The sequence below is a fragment of the Perca fluviatilis genome, chromosome 17 (assembly GCF_010015445.1).
Source record: "Perca fluviatilis chromosome 17, GENO_Pfluv_1.0, whole genome shotgun sequence".
Taxonomy (NCBI): domain Eukaryota; kingdom Metazoa; phylum Chordata; class Actinopteri; order Perciformes; family Percidae; genus Perca; species Perca fluviatilis.
Window position 1 is genome coordinate 21,206,695 of NC_053128.1, and position 22,026 is coordinate 21,228,720.

Genomic DNA, 22,026 nt, shown 5'->3' on the forward strand with positions numbered 1-22,026 from the left:
TGTGTGTGTGTGTGTGTGTGTGTGTGTGTGTGTGTGTGTGTGTGTGTGTGTGAAGGCATCTCCTACATATGTAATTTTCTGTGTGTGCACATGGGTTGCCGATGAGGGTTAGGAGTGCAAGTAGGGTTTTAAAGTAATGGAATGGCTGGGAGTGCTCAATTTGGTGTTAATGGTACATGTGTGGGTCACTTTATGGAGAGCATTAAACTATACTGCTTTATACCATGCAGAGGAAAGATGCTAATGGATATTGTTGTTTAAAAAAAAAAAATCATAAATCATATTGATTCACAGAATACCTACACAGTATTTTTCCTGTCATATTTTACCCTTGAAAACAGGTGCATAGACTTTCTAAAATAAACAAAATAACCGCACAATACATTCAAATAAGTAGACAAATGAATTTAACCAATTTTCTACTCAACCATAACTAGATTGTCCCTGCTTTTGCAAGAGATATTCTGAAAGTGGGGCTGTTGCTTTGAGATAGCCACGCTTCCAATGCCCAATTATGCCCTGTGCTTTTCATGTTGGCAGCAGTACAACAGCAACTACAACAAGTTTTAAGTGTGATGTGGCAAAAAGGTACCACAGACAGATTTCGCAGGGCACTCTTTCACTACAACCCAGAGCACAGCCAGAGTCCTGCATATGAACTCTAGCCTCAGGCTTCAGTGACTACGAGTCATTTTAATAAACTACATCCTTCTCTTCAGTGCTAAACGCATGAGACCATTGCACTGAAAAGGTCTCCAATCCAGTCATATAGGTTGTGTATTCACTAGAGAGTATGAGAGCAAATGTGTGAAGTCTTGGTTCTTTTCAACAGGTCCGACTGACCCTAAGGTGACACTATGTAACTATTGCGAGAAAAAATATCACATTATTTCTCTTTAAAATGAAAAGTAGAAATGCTAAGCAATAAAATGCACCCTTCCTCAATTCAATACACTTAGGGGTTATGCATATACCTTTCTTAAACTGGTATTGCCAGTAGCTCATGGTGCTAAATGTCAGCTAATTGTAAGAAAACTGATGTTGATATCAGCTGTGTGACTGACATGTTACTGACACGTGTCTCGGATTTGTAACTTGTAGCCTTCGTTGTTGCTATTCTGGAAAAGTCTCGCTCTTATAGTTGGAGATGTGTATTTTTGCCCTCTTTAGTCCATTATGCAGGGCAATGGCCTTATAAAAAACTTAGCTGTTTGGATTTAATTACCCATTTATCTTCCTACACTTTCATGAACATTTGCATCTCGTCGCTCTCTTAACTCAAGTGCTGTGAACCCTTCTGTACGGATACCAACCGAATTCACAATGAAACAGCAGCGGCCTCAAGTGTAAAACTGATTTCAAACATATTAGGGAGAGGGACTGACAGATGTGGTGAAATATGTCCCCTGCAGCTTTAGCAAAAAGCAAATCTGTCCTTCACACTTTTTTCCGATAGCAGTACCTTCTCATAACATTTATATACAGTACAGCCTTCGTTGTGCAGAAAACTCCTTTACCACTCTAAAGCCCTGGACACATAGTAAGGTTTGAATTCTATTGTCAATAAACATACTGCACCTACAGTCTTGTTCTCAGTGGCTGAAGGCAAACCAAAGACCTCAAGCATCTATGTCAAACAGTTTTGATGTATTTTTTAGTTTTGGCTTCAGAACTTCAGTTACATTCTTGAGCATCGACTCACAGTGGTGGTGTCTTTTGTTGGAAAATCTGAGATGTATTCGCTTTGTTTAAGCTTAGAGTCTCCCACGTGCAGTGCGCACCCAGGATGCAGTCGGGTCATATGTTGCACTTCAAAAATACACATCCCTTGATGCCTACTTTAAAGCCTCCACATATGCCAGAGACTCAGTTTCGGGTGGTATGAGGTAGTTAAAATGTTCAGACAGCAGAAAGGCAGCAGGTAATTGCTAATTATTTCCTCAAACATCTTCAGGAGACGTTGTCAGTCAGTAGTGTTGAAAGAAAGTAACTGAAAATCTTCCTCTCTTAAAGCTTGTTAGAATGGAGCTACTACAGTATTATATTTCCACACATTTACCAAATCCAAGAGCTTTTGAATTAACACTGTCCAATATCCAAAGACAGCAAAAGTTAAAACTGTAGTTATTATTATTATTACTATTATTGCCTATTGCTATTTTCAAATAAATCAGATATGATCATATTCAGTATTAATCTTTCAAAGTGTAACAACCATAGCACAATTAGTGAGTCATTGCCTCGCTGCGCCCTGGGCCAGTACTTCTCCACAGGCATCAGAAAACTGGCAAATAAAAATGTAATATATAAACCTTCATGTTCAGTTGAGAGTGTCTTTGTGAATCGAGACATAAACAAAGGGTATTGTCATAAACAGTTTTTTGTTCTCTGAGCACTGGGTGTCCAGTGCTTCCAGGCACCACAGGCAGCATTGTTTCTGACATAAAAGGAAGCCAAGGGACAATAAGATTCAAACAAAAAGATAAATACATTGGGAATTTTTTTTTTTGTATAATCCAAAAGTAATACTCCACTAAACTTTGGGCTTTAGTTTAAAAAATGGGATATGGGACGGGGTTACATAATCAGTTGAACGGATTAAATGAAGAGTGTCTTCAACAAAAAACAACAGCACTGGTAAGGGGAAGTCTTACTGAAAAGGCAATGGTGGCATAAAAAGCGTGTCACAATGGAGACTGCAGTACTCGTCCTCTGTCCCTTCCCCAATAACATTACTTATTGAAGGCGTCAGATCAGCAAACAATTAGTAAGTATAAGAATTGCCATTTATAGAGGACCTGTTGGAATGACATATGCTTGTGATGCTGTGTATTTGTCACTTCAGTATGAATCAGTTATCAACACCAATATATCCAAGTGAGATATTGCAATAGGAAAACATTTAAATAAATACAGTAAAACAAGCTAGACAGTAAGATAAATCAGTGTGTTTTATCACCATACGATGGGTCCCAAATACGTCCATAAAGATTATTATCTTTCAGAGATTATCAGCTCAGTCAGTTGTATTTCACTCAGTCAGGTAGAGATGTGGCACTTGAAGATCACCACAATTATGTGCATTTACTGCCTTGCACAACCATTAGGCTAAAAAGAAGAAGATGAAAGCTAGGTGACATAACAATGGTTTAATGGCCATGCGTGGTAACCCTTTCTATTCAGTTCAGAGGAGGAAATGTCTAATGGGGCTCTTCACACTTGACCACTCAACTCTTAAGTTGCCTGTGAGAAAGAGAATTCTCTTCTTTCCTCTCAAGTGTATAATGACTCTTGAGACTACCAAATGTAGGTGGCTAAAGAGAGAATTAGCTTCTTCTTCTTCTTACTTTATCACTAGCCTGGTGTGCACATTTATTGTTTCATATAACGGTGTTCTTTAATTGGCAATCCCAAGATTGAGATAAGAGTGTACTGACCCATAACTTGAAACAAGATGGTCTCAAGGTTAAAGATAATATGGTGATAACTCAGAGTTGGAGAAGAGGAGGTAGAGGTTAAAATGACTGGAAGGAAATAAATGTAAAAGAGAAAGAGGACAAATACAAGGCGATGCAACACAATAAGATTGGGAAGGACACTGTGGCTGAAAATGATACTGGGATTATTTCTGTGGTTTATCGGTCTAATTTTAGCCAGCTGGTGCATTGGTGGCAGTGACATTCTTCATAGTTTAACGTAATCACATTTTACCTTCATATAATGTTTCAGACTAATATTGTATTTCTAATTTCCAAAATACAATCCTGTTTGTAATATTTATGGACAGGATATCAAGGCGTAGTCGGGGTGGGGAGGGGTTGCAGTTCGGTGGGTTGGGGATCTCATCGCTGCTCTTTGCAGATGATGTGGTCCTGATGGCATCATTGGCCTGTGACCTTCAGCACTCACTAGATCGGTTCGCAGCCGAGTGTGAAGCAGTTGGGATGAGGATCAGCACCTTTAAATCTGAGGCCATGGTTCTCAGCAGGAAACCGATGGAGTGCCTACTCCAGGTAGGGAATGAGTCCTTACAACAAGTGAAGGAGTTTAAGTACCTTGGGGTTTTGTTCGCGAGTGAGGGGATAATGGAGCGGGAGATTGGTCGGAGAATCGGCGCAGCGGGTGCGGTATTACATTCAATTTATCGCACCGTTGTGACGAAAAGAGAGCTGAGCCTGAAGGCAAAGCTCTCGATATACCGGTCAGTTTTCATTCCTACCCTCACCTATGGTCATGAAGGCTGGGTCATGACCAGAGGTGTATAGTCCAGGTGCCAGAAAGTAAAAATCCTGCCATGTTTTTGGATCTGCCTCTACATTTAGAACAGGTGTTTTCACTAACGAGCTCATCTACCTGGTAGAGGAGCTGGTTTAGTGATGGTTGGGACAGCTGCTGGACAGGATTTCTACTTTCTGGCACCTGGACTATACACCTCTGGTCATGACCGAAAGAACGAGATCCAGGGTACAAGCGGCCGAAATGGGTTTCCTCAGGAGGGTGGCCGGCGTCTCCCTTAGAGATAGGGTGAGAAGCTCAGTCATCCATGAGGAGCTCGGAGTAGAGCCGCTGCTCCTTCGCGTCGAAAGGAGCCAGTTGAGGTGGTTGGGGCATCTGGTAAGGATGCCCCTGGGTGCCTCCTTAGGGAGGTGTTCCAGGCACGCGCACAGCTGGGAGGAGGCCTCGGGGAAGACCCAGGACTAGGTGGAGGGATTATATTTCCAACCTGGCCTGGGAACGCCTCGGGATCCCCCAGTCAGAGCTGGTTAATGTGGCTCGGGAAAGGGAAGTTTGGGGTCCCTTGCTGGAGCTGCTCCCCCCGCGACCCGACACCGGATAAGCGGATGAAGATGGATGGATGGATGGATAATTTCCAAAATAAGTGTTTCAGCATGAATTACCTTGCAGAGTGGAGTATACAATATTGCAACTCTAGCCTTCACACCTGATATGCACACTTTAGCTTAAAGCGCCCACATTATGCTCATTTTCAAGTTCATAACTGTATTTTAAGGTTGTACCAGAATAGGTTTACATGGTTTAATTTTCAAAAAACACCATATTTTTGTTGTACTGCACAGCTCTCTCTCACTGCTGCAGATCCTCTTTTCACCTGGTTTCTGTTTTAGCTACAGAGTGAGACCTCTTTTCTTCTGTACTATCTTTGATTGCACTCACATCGCTCTGCGTAGCGCTCAGATGTAGAGCATGTCAGCTAGCTAACTCTAGAGACAGTAAAAGAAAGCCTGTTTCTCCAACTTTGGTCAGTTACAAGGCAGGATTAGCTGGGAGATTTATAAATGAGGGCGCATATAAGTAAGTTCTTTTGTAGATTATGGTGAACTTGTGTGTGTTGTAGCACGTGCTTTGCTATTGAGAACAGGACGTAGCATGCTAGCGTTAGGCGTACGCGACTAACGCTCCGAGCTAACGAAGTTGTGGTTAGCCAGCTCATTTGTATCTAAATTTGTTCAAAATCGGTTTTGAACAGCTCACGAAGACACTGAAGGCAGGACACATTCAGAAACCGTATCTCACTCAAAACATTTTTTTTTTTTTTTTTAAAAAAAAAACACCCCAAATCCTGATAATTGTTTTCATATATGGGAACTTTAACTATTAAAGTCTAAAGTCTTTGAATTTGATCTGTATATATTAATATTAGACAAAAGGGCAGGACAATAAGGACTGGACCTGTTCTAACTCTTTTCTAAATACACACAATTTCAATCAGGTTAGCATGTGTGTAGCAAGTTCCAAGTATGTCTGTACTGTACAGTGTTGTACTAGAGAGACGGAAAACATGAACAAAAGTATTATGAATATTTTTACAACGGCATTGGATTGGACTGGAGCGACTAGCTGGCAATGTTTCATGCATACAGTTATATAATATGGGGTTTGAGTAAAAGAGCGAATAATCATACTAATTATATCTTTGAGATGCAATTGGCAAAGTAATCACAGTTAGCTGCCTTCATGTGTCCCTCAGAGCTTGAGATAAGATAAGAGTTTCAAGGGAGAAGCCATTTATATTTAGACTTCCACAGCAGGGCTGCGCTTTATTTTGTGGAGTGCATCCCAAATACTGAACTCATCCATTAGAGGCATTTTTTTCTATTTCCACAAGGAGGTTTTGTTATTGAGAATTTAATGTGAATTTAAAATATATATACCTAAAATTGCAAAATATTTAGTGGTGGTGGTTTATCATTGTCAAACAAAATAAAACTGTACACGCTAGTTTCTGAAAGTGCTTCTACCTGAAATGTGCTAAGCAAACCTGTTGTTCCTTAATAAGAAGTTGGTGCTTGTAGATACAGCCGAAAAATACATATGATAATCATCTTCCTCCCATTTACCTGAAAGGTCTGTAAGTACAAGTGCTTATGAAGAAGATTATCTTCAGGTTAAATTTGGCATGTACATGAAAATACAATTACCATATGTATGAATATAATGGTCTCGGGGTGTTACGAAGTAAATTGAAGCTTTGTTGTTAGACATTTGTGCATTCAGGCAACTTATTCAGAAGATGCATTTCTGAAGTCACCCATAATCTGCATCTTGTTATCACTTGGTCCTTCTACCCATTATGTATAAAGAACATTGTATAGATGTAAAAAGTTAAACTGCTAATTGCATTATGTTCTTATTTGAATGGAATCTTGCTCTGGGCAGGAAATAAGACTGTGCATAAGGTATTTGGCATATATTGTATTGTTGCAAACTATTCATTAAAAGTTATCTATATTTAGTAGGTTAAGTGCTTCCATTTGGCAGCCACACTTTGCTTTCACAATATGAAAGATGTGAGATGTGAATGTGAAAATTCACATTATTTTAAGGATGTTACAGTATGTCTTGCCTTTTCACTTATCAAATGTTCCAACATGTGTTCAGTGGGGATGAAGTTTGGTGACTGTGGATATAACATAATCCTGTCATAGCTTTGATAACCCTAACCCTAGTTTTGGATCACTGTCCTGCTGAAAAATCCACTTAAACCAGACAAGATGGAATACCTGTTCAGAATAGAGTTGTGCTTCTCTTTGGTCAGTGTGGAGTCGATCCTGTGTTAGTCACCATCCCTGAACAGCTGACAAATACTTGGGGTGGCACGATTTCGGTTTTCAAGTTGAAAATTAATCGAAATGAGATTTTGATTTCCACTATCAAATCAGAAATGGGAGTGAGGGAGTTATGTAAACAAACAACGAAGGTAAAGAATGTGTGCTCCGATGAGGCTCCATGGTTCCTTTAGGTATATATTAAAACTGTTGTTGCAAAGTAACCTTCTGCTATCTAGTGGCTCTTATTGTGGCATTGCCATTGTTGTTGAAAAAAAAAGTTTGAATCGAATCGTTACCTTAAAATCGAATTGTGGATTGGAAGAATCTTGATCTTTCACTTTAAATTGCCTTTATCTTGCTTTGGAAAACAACGTATTTGCTCTGTGAAAATGTTTCCAGTCCGCTTTGTCCTGCCCTCTTGTGATGTAGCTGCAGTTTTGCTGTGGGAGAGTTTTTCCAACACCCTGGAGAAAACTTGGCCCCAAACTGCTTCACTGAGCTGTTTTGACATTGTTGTGAACAGGCAGATGAATAATCCAGGACACCATGGTGTTGCAGTTTCACAGTATAATCAAATGGGCTCATTGAATAGTGCTATTTATTAGTACAAATGAAAAGAGAAATATGTATCCATTAACTTGTTGAAAGGGCTCTATCTTGTTTTTATCTGGGATTAATTATGATCAGATGTATTATCTATTTTTAAATAGATATTAAATATTGTAAATAATAAAATTCACATTTTCAGTTCCAATTCAGTATTAAATACGACTTTTCTGCATGTTTTTATTCCACCAATATTTACACATCATGGGAACAAGTCTACATATACATACTATATACATACTATATATATACACACACACACATATATATATATATATATATATACATATATCATATATATATATATATATATATATATATAATATATATACACACACACACACACACACACACACACATATATACATATATATATATATATACACACAATACATACATAATATATACATATATATATATATATATATATATATATATAAAAACACACCTTATATATGTTGCAGCCATAATGGTCCTTAAAGAGATATTGTAATATTTAAACCTTAGTGACAGAAATTCTGTCACTAAAAGGAGCCTCCCCAACCTTGCCAATAAAGTAATTTCATTAACATGAGCAAACCACAACCCATGTGTAAGAATCATTTAAAACTGTGTGTAAAAACTGTTAATCAAGCATGGAAGTGGACAAATGAAACCTCTCTTACCTCCAAGGGTGGCTGAGATGAGAATGTGGGTTCCATATTTCTTAATGATGGTGTCGATGAACTGTTGAGTAGTAGGTCTGCGGCCCAGCAAGCGTACGCTGCGCTGGAACTCAGGCATGAGTGGCACGGGGTTCCGGATCAGGTCCCTTCTTTCAATTGCTGTGTTCCTCACCTTCCAACGTGCAAATTCCCTGACAATCACAAGACAAACAACTGTTCACACCTAAATGACTTAGTATATACAACCACACTATGAATAATAACAGTAAAACAGCATTAATTACAGTGTGGCACATTAATTAGCCCGACTCCATCTGAGCAAATGCATTTGTGGGAAAACAACATATTTGGTAGTGAACGCTGTGGTTTAGTCTGTCAAATAATTAAGATAACAAAAACGGCTGGAGTATTTTAATAATTTATTTAGCAGTTCTGAGCTCCCAGATCTAAATAGTCACATTAAAATTATTTTATGACAGTAAAGCAACTTCTTTTCAGCGGTGTTCCAAAAAACCGGACATCCGAAAAGTGTGACATCCAGCGGAATTTTCGGCAGAACGAGAGCTATCCCGGAAGTGGAATGTCATGGATATAGACTACTCTGAGGGTTACAGAAAAAACAAATATCCCTGCCCTGAAGAATAAGACACCAGATTTTCTTCAGCTGTCTGTATTGCAAAAAAGGCCCTCTGGTATTGAGTCAGTGGCTAATGCCAGGCACATTCAGGTACTGAAAGTCAGTGATTAGGCATTCATGTAAGTAGATTTCTTTGTGTGAGAGTTGCATACAAATTGTGTTTCTGTTATAAAACAAGCTGTTCATACATGTAATTCAGCATATTTTGTTTTTTTCTGGGAAAGACAAAGCAAAAGAAGACTTTTGATGTATTAGTTCCCTCTAAAGGCGTCATCATTTTAATGCAAATTGAATCGGAAACTGTGATTTTCATCACCATCTGTTCTTTCTGTCAATCACAGAAATGTTTTAATTTCCATATGGATTGTGCACATTCTCACACACCACTATCAAACACACATGTATTTGCATGCTGATCTTTCATTGGGATAAGATGTGTGATACATGTGATCACACTTTTACCTGAAAGGTATGATGTACATGTGTGATGGCATTGTATAGACAGGTGTACACTCTTCACACTGCTGAGATGAGCACAAAACTAATTATTTTTAGTCTATAGACAGGAATGTAATTTCTGATTACTGACTGATAGTTTTAAAAGCATTTCCTCAAAATTAGATTTAGATTGAATTTAGATATGTTTAATGATGCAGACTTCAGCGTATGAATGATGAGCCCAATTACGGTAAGTGTGTGACTTAAAGTGCAACAAAAGCTCCATCTGATCAAGCACAAACAAACAGCTTTATCGTCTCAATAAGATCACCCTAAAAGCCTGCTCTAATTGAAATCTGACTTCTGTTCATTAATGCATATAACGTCTATGGAAAAATCAACCAACAAAGCAGATAGACTAAACAATACAAACACACACAAACAAACAAGCTGCACAATACAAACCCATTTTCAGAAGATTTTAGCTATTCTTTCGGCTTTTTGGACATTACATTTTAATCTTACTGTAATATGCATTTACATCTTGAAGAAATGAAATGGAGGTTTGCTTGGTGTCCACTGTACGTCATGAAAAAATGTAACTGAAAAAGGAGATTTAAAAAAAAAAAGGGATTTTATTGTTCTTGTTATTATGACAATAGTTGTTTTATTTTAGATAGACTCAAGGTTGTTTTTGTCCACAAGAAATCCGGCATCCCCGTCCAAAGTTCTGACATCATTAGTATTAATCTGTGTTTCAAGACAACAATTCAATATGGATATTAAAAGCAATACTACAACCTCAAGTTTGATGAGATTAACTCCTTGAATCGGTTAGCTTAATCAATTAATTTCTGTTGCAACACAGTTTTAATGTATGCTTAAATTGAAGTCATTTTACACAATTATGCATTTTATCAGTGTCATCCTATTTCTACGCACTGTAGAGAGCAAACAGTCGGTCTGATGTCTGTGTCCTCTGCTTTCCTTATAACTGCTGGTGACAGGTGCAAAGAAATTCCTGCACACTGTCTTACTTTTTTCATTCAAAAAGTAAGCAATGTGGAGAAAGCTACAGCTTTCTATCAGCTTCATCCTCCAAGTCTTTTCCTTCAGCCCTCAGGAGCTCCTAAAGATGATTTACCCATGAATAGTTGGGTCCCCCTCAAATTGATCGTCTGTAACTTAATGTGAATTCTCTGACACGCAGTCAGCGATGTGTCAGTCTGCCTGACCACGGCTTGTCGGCAGCACTTTTTATTGCTCTATTCAGCACATTTTATTAGCGTTTACATGTTGGATTCCTTTCTGCCAGACGGCTATTGCCTAATCACACAAATTGATAATGCAGCCAACATTTTAAAGATAATATCTTGACAACTCTCAAGGAAGATGTCATTTTACACATTTAGTACTACCAAAGAGGTGAACATATAGTGACAGAATGGATTAATGAATAAATGCTTATATAAAAGGCTTTCACAACTGACAGGAGAATGACTCTGTCTGATCACATACATCAATTGAGTCATGTTTTCTAGTCAGATATTCAATAAATGCTTTGTGGACGATTTTCAGAAGTCTTCCTTTTTTGAACTTTGCAATTCCTTAACGTCGCAAAAACACAGGTTCTCATTTGGCGGGACAGGGATCACCACTCATAGCAGTACATGCTGATTCAGCTTCCATTCCCGTTTCACGATTCAGCTTTAAGATGCACGTTGAATGTTATTTCTGAAATCTCGAGCAAACATTCAAGACAGGGAACTGCAAGAGACTTTCAGATTTGCAGCAGATGTACCAACATTTCTGCATCTGTATCCTTCTCTGCTGCCATTTCCCTCTCTATATCATTTTATTTTCAGTGAATCCTCCTCATGGCTCCGTCACTGCCAATTATTATATAAAACTTTATATGGCAGCCATATGCACTTGAGCCCTTCTGCCCCAGATTAGGCATGCCAGCAGATAGAACCTGCGACATGATTCAGTGCTTTACTTCACAGCTCCAAGACTGGTTTAATGACCTATCAAAGGAAGTTAAGATGAGATAAATGGCACTGCAGCTGCAAAGAAGGAAAATGGGAGCGTAGGTGATTATTGCTTTATGGTATTCAAGTAACTCGTGTGGGAGGGTGGGGACATTACATTTGCCAGTGTGGAAGTGTCTGTGACCTCAGAAAATACAGCATACATGATATGGATGTGGCCGGCCATGAATGAATACTTAATTCATTTAAAAATACTTACTGTAAATGACATTGACAGCCTTTTACAGTGTATTTAGATTAATAATGTAATACTGGAGGAGTCCCATTAGGCATACACTGCATTGATCAAACATACAATTCATGTATTCTAAAAAGCAACATTTTGGCATTAAAAAAAAGAAGAGTTGCTTGATGATAGAGGTGTATGTTTTTCTTCTTCTTTGAAGAATCAGCTAAAGTTAGTTAATCCCCCAGTGCCCTTACTGAGACCACCATTTTATCGGATTCCTTTCCAGTGTTTGTCTTAGTACAGTTTAGGCCAATAAACACAGATAGTGGTTGCTAGGAAATACATTATTAACTTCCTTAATCTCAAATAGATCACAATGAATCTGAATGAGAATGTTTTTCAAAAGAGATGATTTGCTCTAATGAATGTACTGGTTGCTCGAACATGTCTGCTTCTACTTTAGACCCTAATCAAGAAACAGCCTGAAGAAAAGTAATGTTTGGAGCACACTGATTGTAATGAAAATGTACTGTTTTGGTTTTTCACATTAAGCTATCAATCTACATCTTGCTCACTAGTTACAGAAGAAATGCAAGATAAATACAAATGAATACATCAAGACAAGCAGAGACAAGGCAAGTCTCTCACTGTGAACACCTGAGCAATAAAGCCAGTAAAATAAGTTAAGTTTTGCTTTGGATTTCTTGCATGAAATACTGATATGAACTATTGATTATTACGGCCTGCCCTTGTTAGAGCCAGATTAGAGAGAATACTCATAAACATACTTAAAAAGTCATGTTTTATATGTATAACAACAAATTAAACAAATTAAAAATAATCCATTAACACATTTCTGCCAGTGTCCCATATTTATTATTTTGCACTAATTTGATGTTTTTAAGGGGTGTAACGATTCATGTATTGCATCAATTCATCAACTGTAAATTATGCCAATTCAACTGCAACACTCTGCTAAAAGAAATAAACATAATGAATTTCTCTGACTTCAGTAATTAACAGAAACATTTCTTCAAACTATTTGCCATTTTGAATCGCTGATCATGCTGTTGACCAGGATATTAAAATAGTGCTGCTATACGTTAAAGTTGTAATCCATAAGATTTTCATGAAATCAAACCATTTTTTTTTTTAGCCATTCAGTGTATAAATTCAGTTATAACCTCATAGTAGTTTTAATTGTTAGAGGCGGGGTTCGCCATTCCCACACTGGATTTAGATTGCCTGTCCAGCGTTATGTTCATTCTCCAAACGCTGTATCACAGCTGTATCACATTACTGCTAAAGCAAACCAAACATTTCCTACTGCCGCTGCTTCACATTAAAAGGGTTCAACTGGGAGACACATGGTGGCTTTTATTGTGAAACAATCACAGGAAAATCCAATGCAGTTTTAAATATTGCAGGGAGTAATGGAACAATATGGATCAAGCCACAGTCAGCTGTTACATGAAGAGTTGCAGGCACAAGGCTGCACAACTCCAACTTCTCAACAAGGTAGCCATTGCCTTTGCTGTTTCCTGCTGCTTCGTGGAAAATTACACCTGCTATGTGCAGTTGGAAATCAGATTGTGGTCAGTATGTTTGGCTGTATTGTATATAGATAACTGTGGTGGCACAGTTGTTCTTTTGTTGTATGTTTTACAAAGCAGCAACAAATAAATCGCCAACTTGTTTGAATATTTGTTGATAACTTTTTTCACCAGACACAATCTAGAGCAGTATTATTGTGTTTAAATCTTTAAGGAGTACAATAGAATCCTACATGACCTTTATCACTCAAACTATCCACTCCCACATACAAACACTAACCTTTTATATTTAGCACAAATACATTATGTATGCCTTAAAGTGCTTTATCCTGCATATAAAGCATTGTATAAATCACTATAAATATTTACAATGACAACATTGTCTTACAAAAACAATTCCAAGACATAAAAAAATTATAATACGTTTCCATGTTAAGTGTAATTTTGTGTGATTGCTTGGACAGCAAATAATTTACTCATTTTGCACGGGTCATAAGGTATCATGAATATCACGTTGCTCTTCGCAACCATAATTGCTGGAAAGTGTTGCAATGGCATGCCATCACACCTTCCAGGCAGCATGTTGTCTGCTTCAATTAGAGTTGGGCTGTATTGACATCCAGTAAATATTCCCTAAAGCTCTGACAGGGACAGGAAACGGCCTTCATACAGTGTGTCACCACAGGCACTTTGTTGATCCTGGCGCTAGAGCCCAGATTAAAAAACCTTGAGAGAGCATGACAGACATTCAAAGTGGAAGTGAGGTGGCACGGAGGAAAGAGGGGCACAGTTTTTCTGAAAGAAAATCTCTAATTAATTGAGTGGGAAACTGGCTCGGAAGGACCCAGAGACAACATGTTCATAAATCACATCAGAAAACAATAAAAGCACGAGCGTCAGTAAATTACAGAACTTGGCATACTTGGCTTCTTGTTCACCTCTGTCCTCCTCTCATACTGAATCAAAGTCCTTACAGTTAAATGCTATACATGGATATGTTGCTCTGTTACATCCTGACCTTTGTCAAGTCTGTGGTAAACATCATGAATATCTGACAAAATGCCTGTGCAATTTTTCTCTTCACTTCAGGCACACAAACAGACATTTACGATAAAAGAAACAAAATAAAAATGTTACACCTAGCTATAAACACGTAAGTGTTATCAAAACACGCTGACTTTATTTGAAGCAGACAAGATGCTGTCATAAAGGGCAACAGTGTGGCACACAGCATTTTACAAGGAAGATTTAAAGGATGCATCTGCTGTAGAAAAAAGGCAAGAACAAAAACAGGCCAAAATAAATCTTACATATTTTATATATTAAATATTTAAAAATAAATCTGGACAGTGTTAAGGCGCTGACACACCAAGCCGATAATCGGCCATTGGACAGTCTGGCGAGATCAGTGACTCGAGTCTGTTCGGTGTGTCCCGTGCCGTCGTCCGAGGAGCCGTCGGCCTACATTTTGGCCAATTTGACATGTGTAATCGGCGAGATGGGCACTGCCGGCAGTCGGACTCAAATGACCCATCTGATTGGTAGAGTGCTAACCCGGAAACAGGGAGCGGAATGAGCATGACTAGAGTCTCTCAAAATCTGACGAAAATCTTTTAAACTGACCTTTGTCGATCTGAAATGAAGACAGATTCAGCAACTGCATGGCCTATATGTTTTTTTTTCTGCTATAGCACCACGTAGTGGTGGAAGTGGGTCAATTGTTGCGGCCTGAAAATGGCAACCCCACCATGAATGCGTTTAGGCTGTAGTCGGAGTTTTGGGCGGAGAAGAAAAATAATGAAGTAGATTAATCTTTAGAAAAACAATAGGGTTCTACAGCCCTGCTTGCGAACGGCGAAAGCTCTGCTACTGCCAGTTCTTGCAGACTCCGGCTTGGACCCCTAATAAAAACATCTCAAATCTTTGTCATGCAAAAAATACCCTACAAAAATACAACCTCTCTTTCTTTATAGCATCAAGGTTTTCATTTATAGATAAAGATACAATATTTATTATGCTGGAAGTATAATATACAAGGATACAATATTTATCCTGCAGAACTCCGACCAAATGTTTAATTTAAACTTACACTATTTTTCAGACTTTATTGTTATTTTAACCCTGTTGTTCCATTCCTTTGGCTATAGTGTCCACTGAAAGCCTCCGCAACCATGTGGCTAAATACAGTATACTCGGTAGATCCTTTGACTTCCTTCACATTCACTCTGCAGCCATCCCGTTGTGCGTGTCACCTTTCACACAGTACATGTTTCATATTTGGTGAGTCAGTTCTGCTATTCTTGCCCATATTCCCATGATACATATTTGAATACAATGATAACATGATAGAAAAACTCATGCTTACATACTGGATGGTTGCCACTCACTGTACTGTATAAACTTAGCTTTGCATGAATCTGAAACCTATAATAGGATAAACTAGTTAATGAAATCAGTGTGGAAGTGGAAATATGGACAGGATGCTCCCTGTGACATGTTAATTTCCATAAGTGATATACGGAAACTCTTTTGTCTCAAAGTGGAGCAGAAATGACAGAAGCTTTATCTAAAACAAAGACATAAATTAACATTTTTCTAAGTTAACTGAAGAATATGTTTCTCCCTCAAAATTCCAGTTGTTATTTATGGTGCTTGTGAAATGCCAAACTTCACAGAATAAGCGGTGTGTGTTTGGTGCCACTGATGTGAGAAGACAGCATTGATTTTAATGCTTTGATAAAGAATGAACCTTTCATTTTTAGTCATTTGTTCCACTACTTGTTTGTTAGGGATGACTTGACTAATATTTCAATTGCTGGTTGAAAAGGATACAATCTATCAACATTTTAGTCAAATGTATTGTCAGAAAACAAAATACTCTGGAGGGTAAGAGTCCAATTCCAACAACCAATCAAAGGAGTGTAGACATCAACAGCTGCTGTCTTTCCAATCCCTGCCCTAAAAATCTAAATCAGCTACAGCTTTGCTAAGTTTGTACACATGGGAGCTTCATGCTAACATGGCCGCAATTTTACATGCTAAAAGAAATGCTTTCTCAGAGGATTGCCACACATTTATGCTTACAGTTCTGCGAGGCCATTTACCATTTCCACATTTTCTGTATTTATGAAACTATTTTAACATAACATTGTGGCACAGAAGCAGTGCTTATGCTAATAGCCTACTGCTATAATTAGCATAAACATAATGATCCATCAAAACAACTAGTAAAAAAAGAAGAACCCCAATGGAAATAGTACTGAGCTCTCAATCTGCTCTCAGTAAAAGCAGAGTATGACTTTTATTTTTTTTTCAAAAATTTTACAGGGATTCAGATGCATCTTATCAGCTCATCTGTTGTATTTACTTTACTTGCTCACTCTGCTCTCTTAAATTAGTATCACTGGCTGTTTTGTGACAAAAGTGAATGAGAGGTTAGGAAGTCAGAAATCTGGCTGCTGGAAAGGTTAAGATGATTCTTTTGTTGTGGACAAATTGAAAAATAAGCTTCTACAAGTCTAAAATAACAATTGGTGCAATGATTTAGAAATGAAAAGGGTTGGGTAATATAGTACAGTATGAGTCAAATGACTGAGGGGGGGAGGGGATCATTGTCACTATGATGATCTCATTCGTCTATGGCCATAATACTTATTAAAATGAATTAGCAAATGGTCACACATGGAGATTTTGCATCAGAGCATCCTACATCATTTACAAAAGACTATTAAGCATTCCTGAGACATCACTGATTTAATCTTTGCCACACGGTTCTTTGTAGAGCAATATTTAGCTGACTGATAGCAGTGCACCATGAGCGCCTCGACAGAAAATGCTGGCAAGCTGCAAAGACTGGGGGAGACTTTGATCCAGTAATGGTTATCCCCCAATGAATGACTTTGTGAAGAAATGTTGTCTTCCCACACAGTATTGACTTATTTCCTTTCATTCTGTACATGATGTTCCCACACAGAAACGATGCTGCATGATCTCATCTACTTGCATATGATATATTTCCAGGGATGTAAGCAAATGTTATTACATCTAGATCAACATGTGCCCCAGCAGGGTTTATGAATGACCATTTGTGTCACATTTCAGAGGCTGCCTCCTTTGAAGAACACGTTGTCAAGGCTACCAACAAGGGGCTTCAATCATTTACATGTTGCAGTAGCTTTTTCATTTGTCCTGTTCATGTGATTTACCAGTGATAGATGAGCACCTGAGGGCAAACACCTGGTAAATAAAACTTCATTAAGGTTGTCCTCAACCTTACAGGGATAGACTGCACGATTAACAAATGGCTTACTATTGATCCTGGCATACTACTTTAAGGACTGCAAAAGATACACTGCTCTTATCTTAAAAAACTGGGCAACAAAGTAGTATTTATCAACTGAATTCCAAAGTCTTTGGAAAGGGTAAGCCGTGTTGACTTTGATGCAGGAGGTAGTCCCTAAAATAGGGCACAGGCTCTAGTTGAGTCATTGATTGTTTCAATTTATCTTTAATTTCATTTAAATCATTAAGTCTATTATGTCTTGTCTTGCTGTGAGTAATATGTGGATGACACTAAGGTTTAGATACAAAATCTATCTAGCATAATTTGCTACAGCACAGTAAGCACATGCCCCAGTCACACCCCTCTTCCTCTACAGCAGTAGAAGCATACGTTACCATTGAGAGCTCCCCCTGCCCTCACTTTTTCTGAGATTTTGGGTGTTTTTTGGTGTCTCTGGTGCTTCCACACGCATACAAACTTTGAAAAAAACCCATCCATGCGGTTTTGAGTGAGACATGGGTTTCTGAATGTGTCCTGCCTTCAGTCTCCGGGTGAGCTGTTCAAAATCTGCGCGGCTTTCTACGTCACTAGCCGAAATGAAGGGCCTAGGGGGCTAACCGTTAGCTAACGAGCTAGCATGCTAGGGCTAGCATGCTAGCTTGTTCTCAATGGCAAAACACTGCTACAACACACACACAAATTCACTCTACAAATTAAATTGTATAGAACTACTTAAATGTCCCTGTTCTGCAGGTATTCCACGCAAAGTTGGAAGTGTGCCCTCGTTTAGAAGAAGTCTCCCGGCTAATCCTGCCTTGCACAGGCCGAAGTTGGAGAAACAGCTAGCTAGCTCATGTAATCCTTACCTAGCTACTGCGCATGTGCGACTGACAACAAAGATGTTACAGAAGTTGAGAGGTCTCACTCTGTAGCTAAAACAGAGACCTGACACAGGGTGAAAAGAGGAGCTGCAGCAATGTGCAGTACAACAAATATTTTTGCCACTTTAAGAACAAACCCTACACGGGAACTGGTCCTCAGTCCAACAGGGCAATACATTTTTATACCCCCACCTCCATTATCATTCCCACAAGAATTACAAACATCCAAGGACATCATCACTCCCCTGGCCACAGAAGACGAGGAGTCAACTATGGTAATCTCCGTTGCCTTGACTGTTCAAATGATCGAATAGGATCAGCGTGAGCTGTGGATACAATCCCTATCAAATTCGCAGTGCTGAATGTGCAATCACTTTCGAAACAAAACATTCATTTTAAATGACTTCTTTCAATCACGTGATCTAGACTTTTTATTTGTCACAGAAACTTGGCTGCATGTTGGTGATCTAAGCCCTTTCACTGATTTCTCCCCTGTTGATTGTGACTTTTTTAGTTCTCCCAGATCCACTGGCAGAGGTGGGGGTTTAGTGACAATCTTCAAAAATCGCTATAAATGCCATCAATTGCCAGTTGATAAGTACACTAGTTTTGAGTTGCAAGCATTTAAGGTTGATTTGTCCTGCCCACTGATTTGTGCACTGGTGTATAGACCCCCAAAGTACAATAAGGACTTCATCAGTGAATTTTTGGAGTTTCTATCCTTGATTGTGACCAACTCGGATAAGATTTTAATCCTTGGTGATTTTAATATCTATGTCTGTTGTCCATCAAAGCCTTTAGTTAGCCAGTTTCTACAACTTGTGCACTCATTCATTCTGACTCAGTCTGTAACTGGTCCCACACACAAACATGGTCATACACTGGTTCTTGTTTTATCATTAGGTTTTCCTGTTTTAAATATTGAGCTGGATGTTGCTAGTCTATCTGACCGTAAACCTGTGATTTTTAATGCATCACTTTCTAATCCATTACCTAAACCTTGCTTGCCAGATCGCTACATCCGAGCACTGAACCCGTCCACTGCTAGGCAATGTTCTGATGCTTTCATAGCTTGTCCTTTTGCTAGCCCTACAGAGATAACCTCCGCCTCTCTGTCTACAGATGAGCTAGTTACTCAGTTTAATACCACTGTCACAGATGTTCTTGATATTGTTGCCCCTTTTAAACTGAAGCGACCCAAAGTCAAAGCCCAACCTTGGTTTAACAGTGAGACTCGTGCCCTTAGACAAAAGTGTAGAAAAGCAGAGCGGAAATGGAAAAAAGATAAACTGCAAGTGTTCTATGAGATACTGAGATCACCAGTTATCCTACCGTCTTGTTAAGGCATCTAAAGCAAAGCATTTTTCTGATATCATAGTTACAAATGCACATAGCCCTAACATTTTGTTTAGTACAATAAATACTGCACTAAATCATGTTATTGCACTCCCTGATGCTACGTTTGAAATCACAGAACAATTTTTCAGATCAGATCTTGTATTTCACCTACTGATCATGACCCTTCTAAATCAATCCTATGCCCTGCTTCTCTGAATGGCACAGTCCCATCTAGCTTTAAACATGCTGTGGTTCAGCCTCTAATTAAAAAACCCAACCTTGAGCCTACTGATTGTAACAGCTTAAGGCCTATTTCTAAATTATCATTTATGTCAAAGATTTTGGAAAAGGTTGTTCTTACTCAGCTCTCTTAATTTTTAAGTGAAAATAATGTCTTGGACAATTTTCGGTCTGGTTTCAAAGTACACCATAAAACAGAAACAGCACTTCTTAAAAATGCTAAATGATTTGTTGTTGTTTGGTGATGGAGGAAATTGTGCTATTTTACTCTTGCTGGACCTTAGTGCTGCATTTGACACTGTTGATCATGTCATCTTGTTGGATCGCCTTCATGAGTAGGGATCCAGGCTGTTGCTCTACAGTGGTTCAATTCTTATTTACATCTTATTGTTGAAATTGGAAATATCTCCTCTTCGGCAGCGATTACATGCGGTGTACACTTCTCTAATCTACAGCAGTTCCCATTTTTGAAAATCATACATAATTACAAAGAAAAATATTACTGAAAATGCGCTTCATGTGTTTGGATAGATCAGGAGGCACTTTACAGTACAGTCCTCAAAAAGTTGCAGCATTATTTGTGGCTTGTTGTGTTTTACACAACATTTCCATGAATCATGGATGTGTTGATGACATAAATGAGGAAATATTAGAGGACTTAAGGAGACGTGATGTTGAACTACGGTGGGATTGGACACTCCGGCGGAATCTGGTCCGGGAGTAATGCACGATGCGCTCCTGGTGGAGCGGGTGGACGGAGATGGAGTGGGGGGAGGAGGAAGGGGCACAACAGGTGCAGGTGGTGCGTTTGGCCCACGCTCCATGGCTGCAGCTATCTTCTCCAGACTTGAGGAGATGCGCCCGAGAGGCCGCAGCAACATCGCCACCCGGCCAAGAGGGGCATTTATTACTTTGCCGCATCCTGGACAGCTCCCGCTGGCGTGCGCCGGGAAAATCCGCCGTCATAATAGCAGTCCGCCATGGAACAAGCACGCCTGCTCTTAATGGGAATGAGAGATGACGCTCTGATTGGTTATTTTCACGTTACGCCCAAACCACACCTATGAGTAATGTAGCTACTTCAACTGACTACTGCAACTCACTTCTCCTCGGCATCAGCTCTACCAACATCAACCGACTCCAACTGGTCCAGAACTCAGCCGCCCGCCTCATTACCTGCTCCAAGTCCTGGCACCACATCACTCCAGTCCTAAAACAACTCCACTGGCTTCCTATTTCCCACCGGATCACCTACAAAATCCTGGTCCTCACCTACAAAGCCCTCCACCATCTGGCCCCTCATACCTCACTGACCTCCTTTCCCCCTACCAACCCTCACGGTCCCTCAGATCCACCTCAGCAGGTCTCCTCTCAATCCAAAAGTCCAACCTGCGCTGTTTTGGGGACAGAGCCTTCTCCAGAGCAGCTCCCAGGCTCTGGAACTCCCTCCCCCAAGAGATCCGCAGTTCTGAGTCCCTCACCATCGTCCAGTCCCGCCTCAAGACCCATCTCTTCACCTCAGCCTACCCATAGTCCACCTGCCCCCCTCCCTTTTTCATCTGTATCTTGTTTTGTTCTACTTGTTTTGTTTGATCGTTTTGTTTTGTTATGTTTTTATAATCTACCCTGCCCTGTAAAGCGACTTTGAGTCCATGAAAAGCTATATAAATTCAATTTATATAGCAACAGCGCCCGAGATCCGCCCACAAAGCTACTTGCGTTTGGCGTTTCATACTTGCGTTTCAGATCGTTAAAATAGGGCCCTAAGTGCTGGATGGCTAACAACTTCCTCCAACTTAATGAGAGTAAGACGGAAGTCGTGTTGTTTGCCCCCCCCCAAATTCAGTTGACGAACTTTCGAAAAATTTGGGGTCTTTAGCCTTAAGTGTGCGCCCTTTTGCCAGAAATCTAGGTTTCATCTTTGACCCAGCATTAAAATTTGGCAAACAAATTAGTTCTGTTGTCAAATGTAGCTTTTTTCATCTCAGGACTATTTATAAACTAAAATACTTTCTCTGTCGTAAGGACTTGGAGATGGTTATTCATGCTTTTATTTTGTCTCGTATTGACTACTGCAATTCCTTGTATTCTGGGAT

The 22,026-nt window shown here is 39.3% G+C and overlaps 1 protein-coding gene across 3 annotated transcripts in view; it reads right to left on the minus strand.

The window, feature by feature from the left end:
* Positions 1-22,026, minus strand: part of brinp1 (bone morphogenetic protein/retinoic acid inducible neural-specific 1) — a 159,911-nt gene that overhangs the window by 51,731 nt on the left and 86,154 nt on the right. For all 3 annotated transcript variants that reach the window (XM_039780768.1, XM_039780769.1, XM_039780766.1), the window contains one exon: positions 8,342-8,532. In XM_039780768.1, coding sequence (XP_039636702.1) covers positions 8,342-8,532 — 191 coding nt within the window. The remainder of the gene's footprint in view (positions 1-8,341; positions 8,533-22,026) is intronic.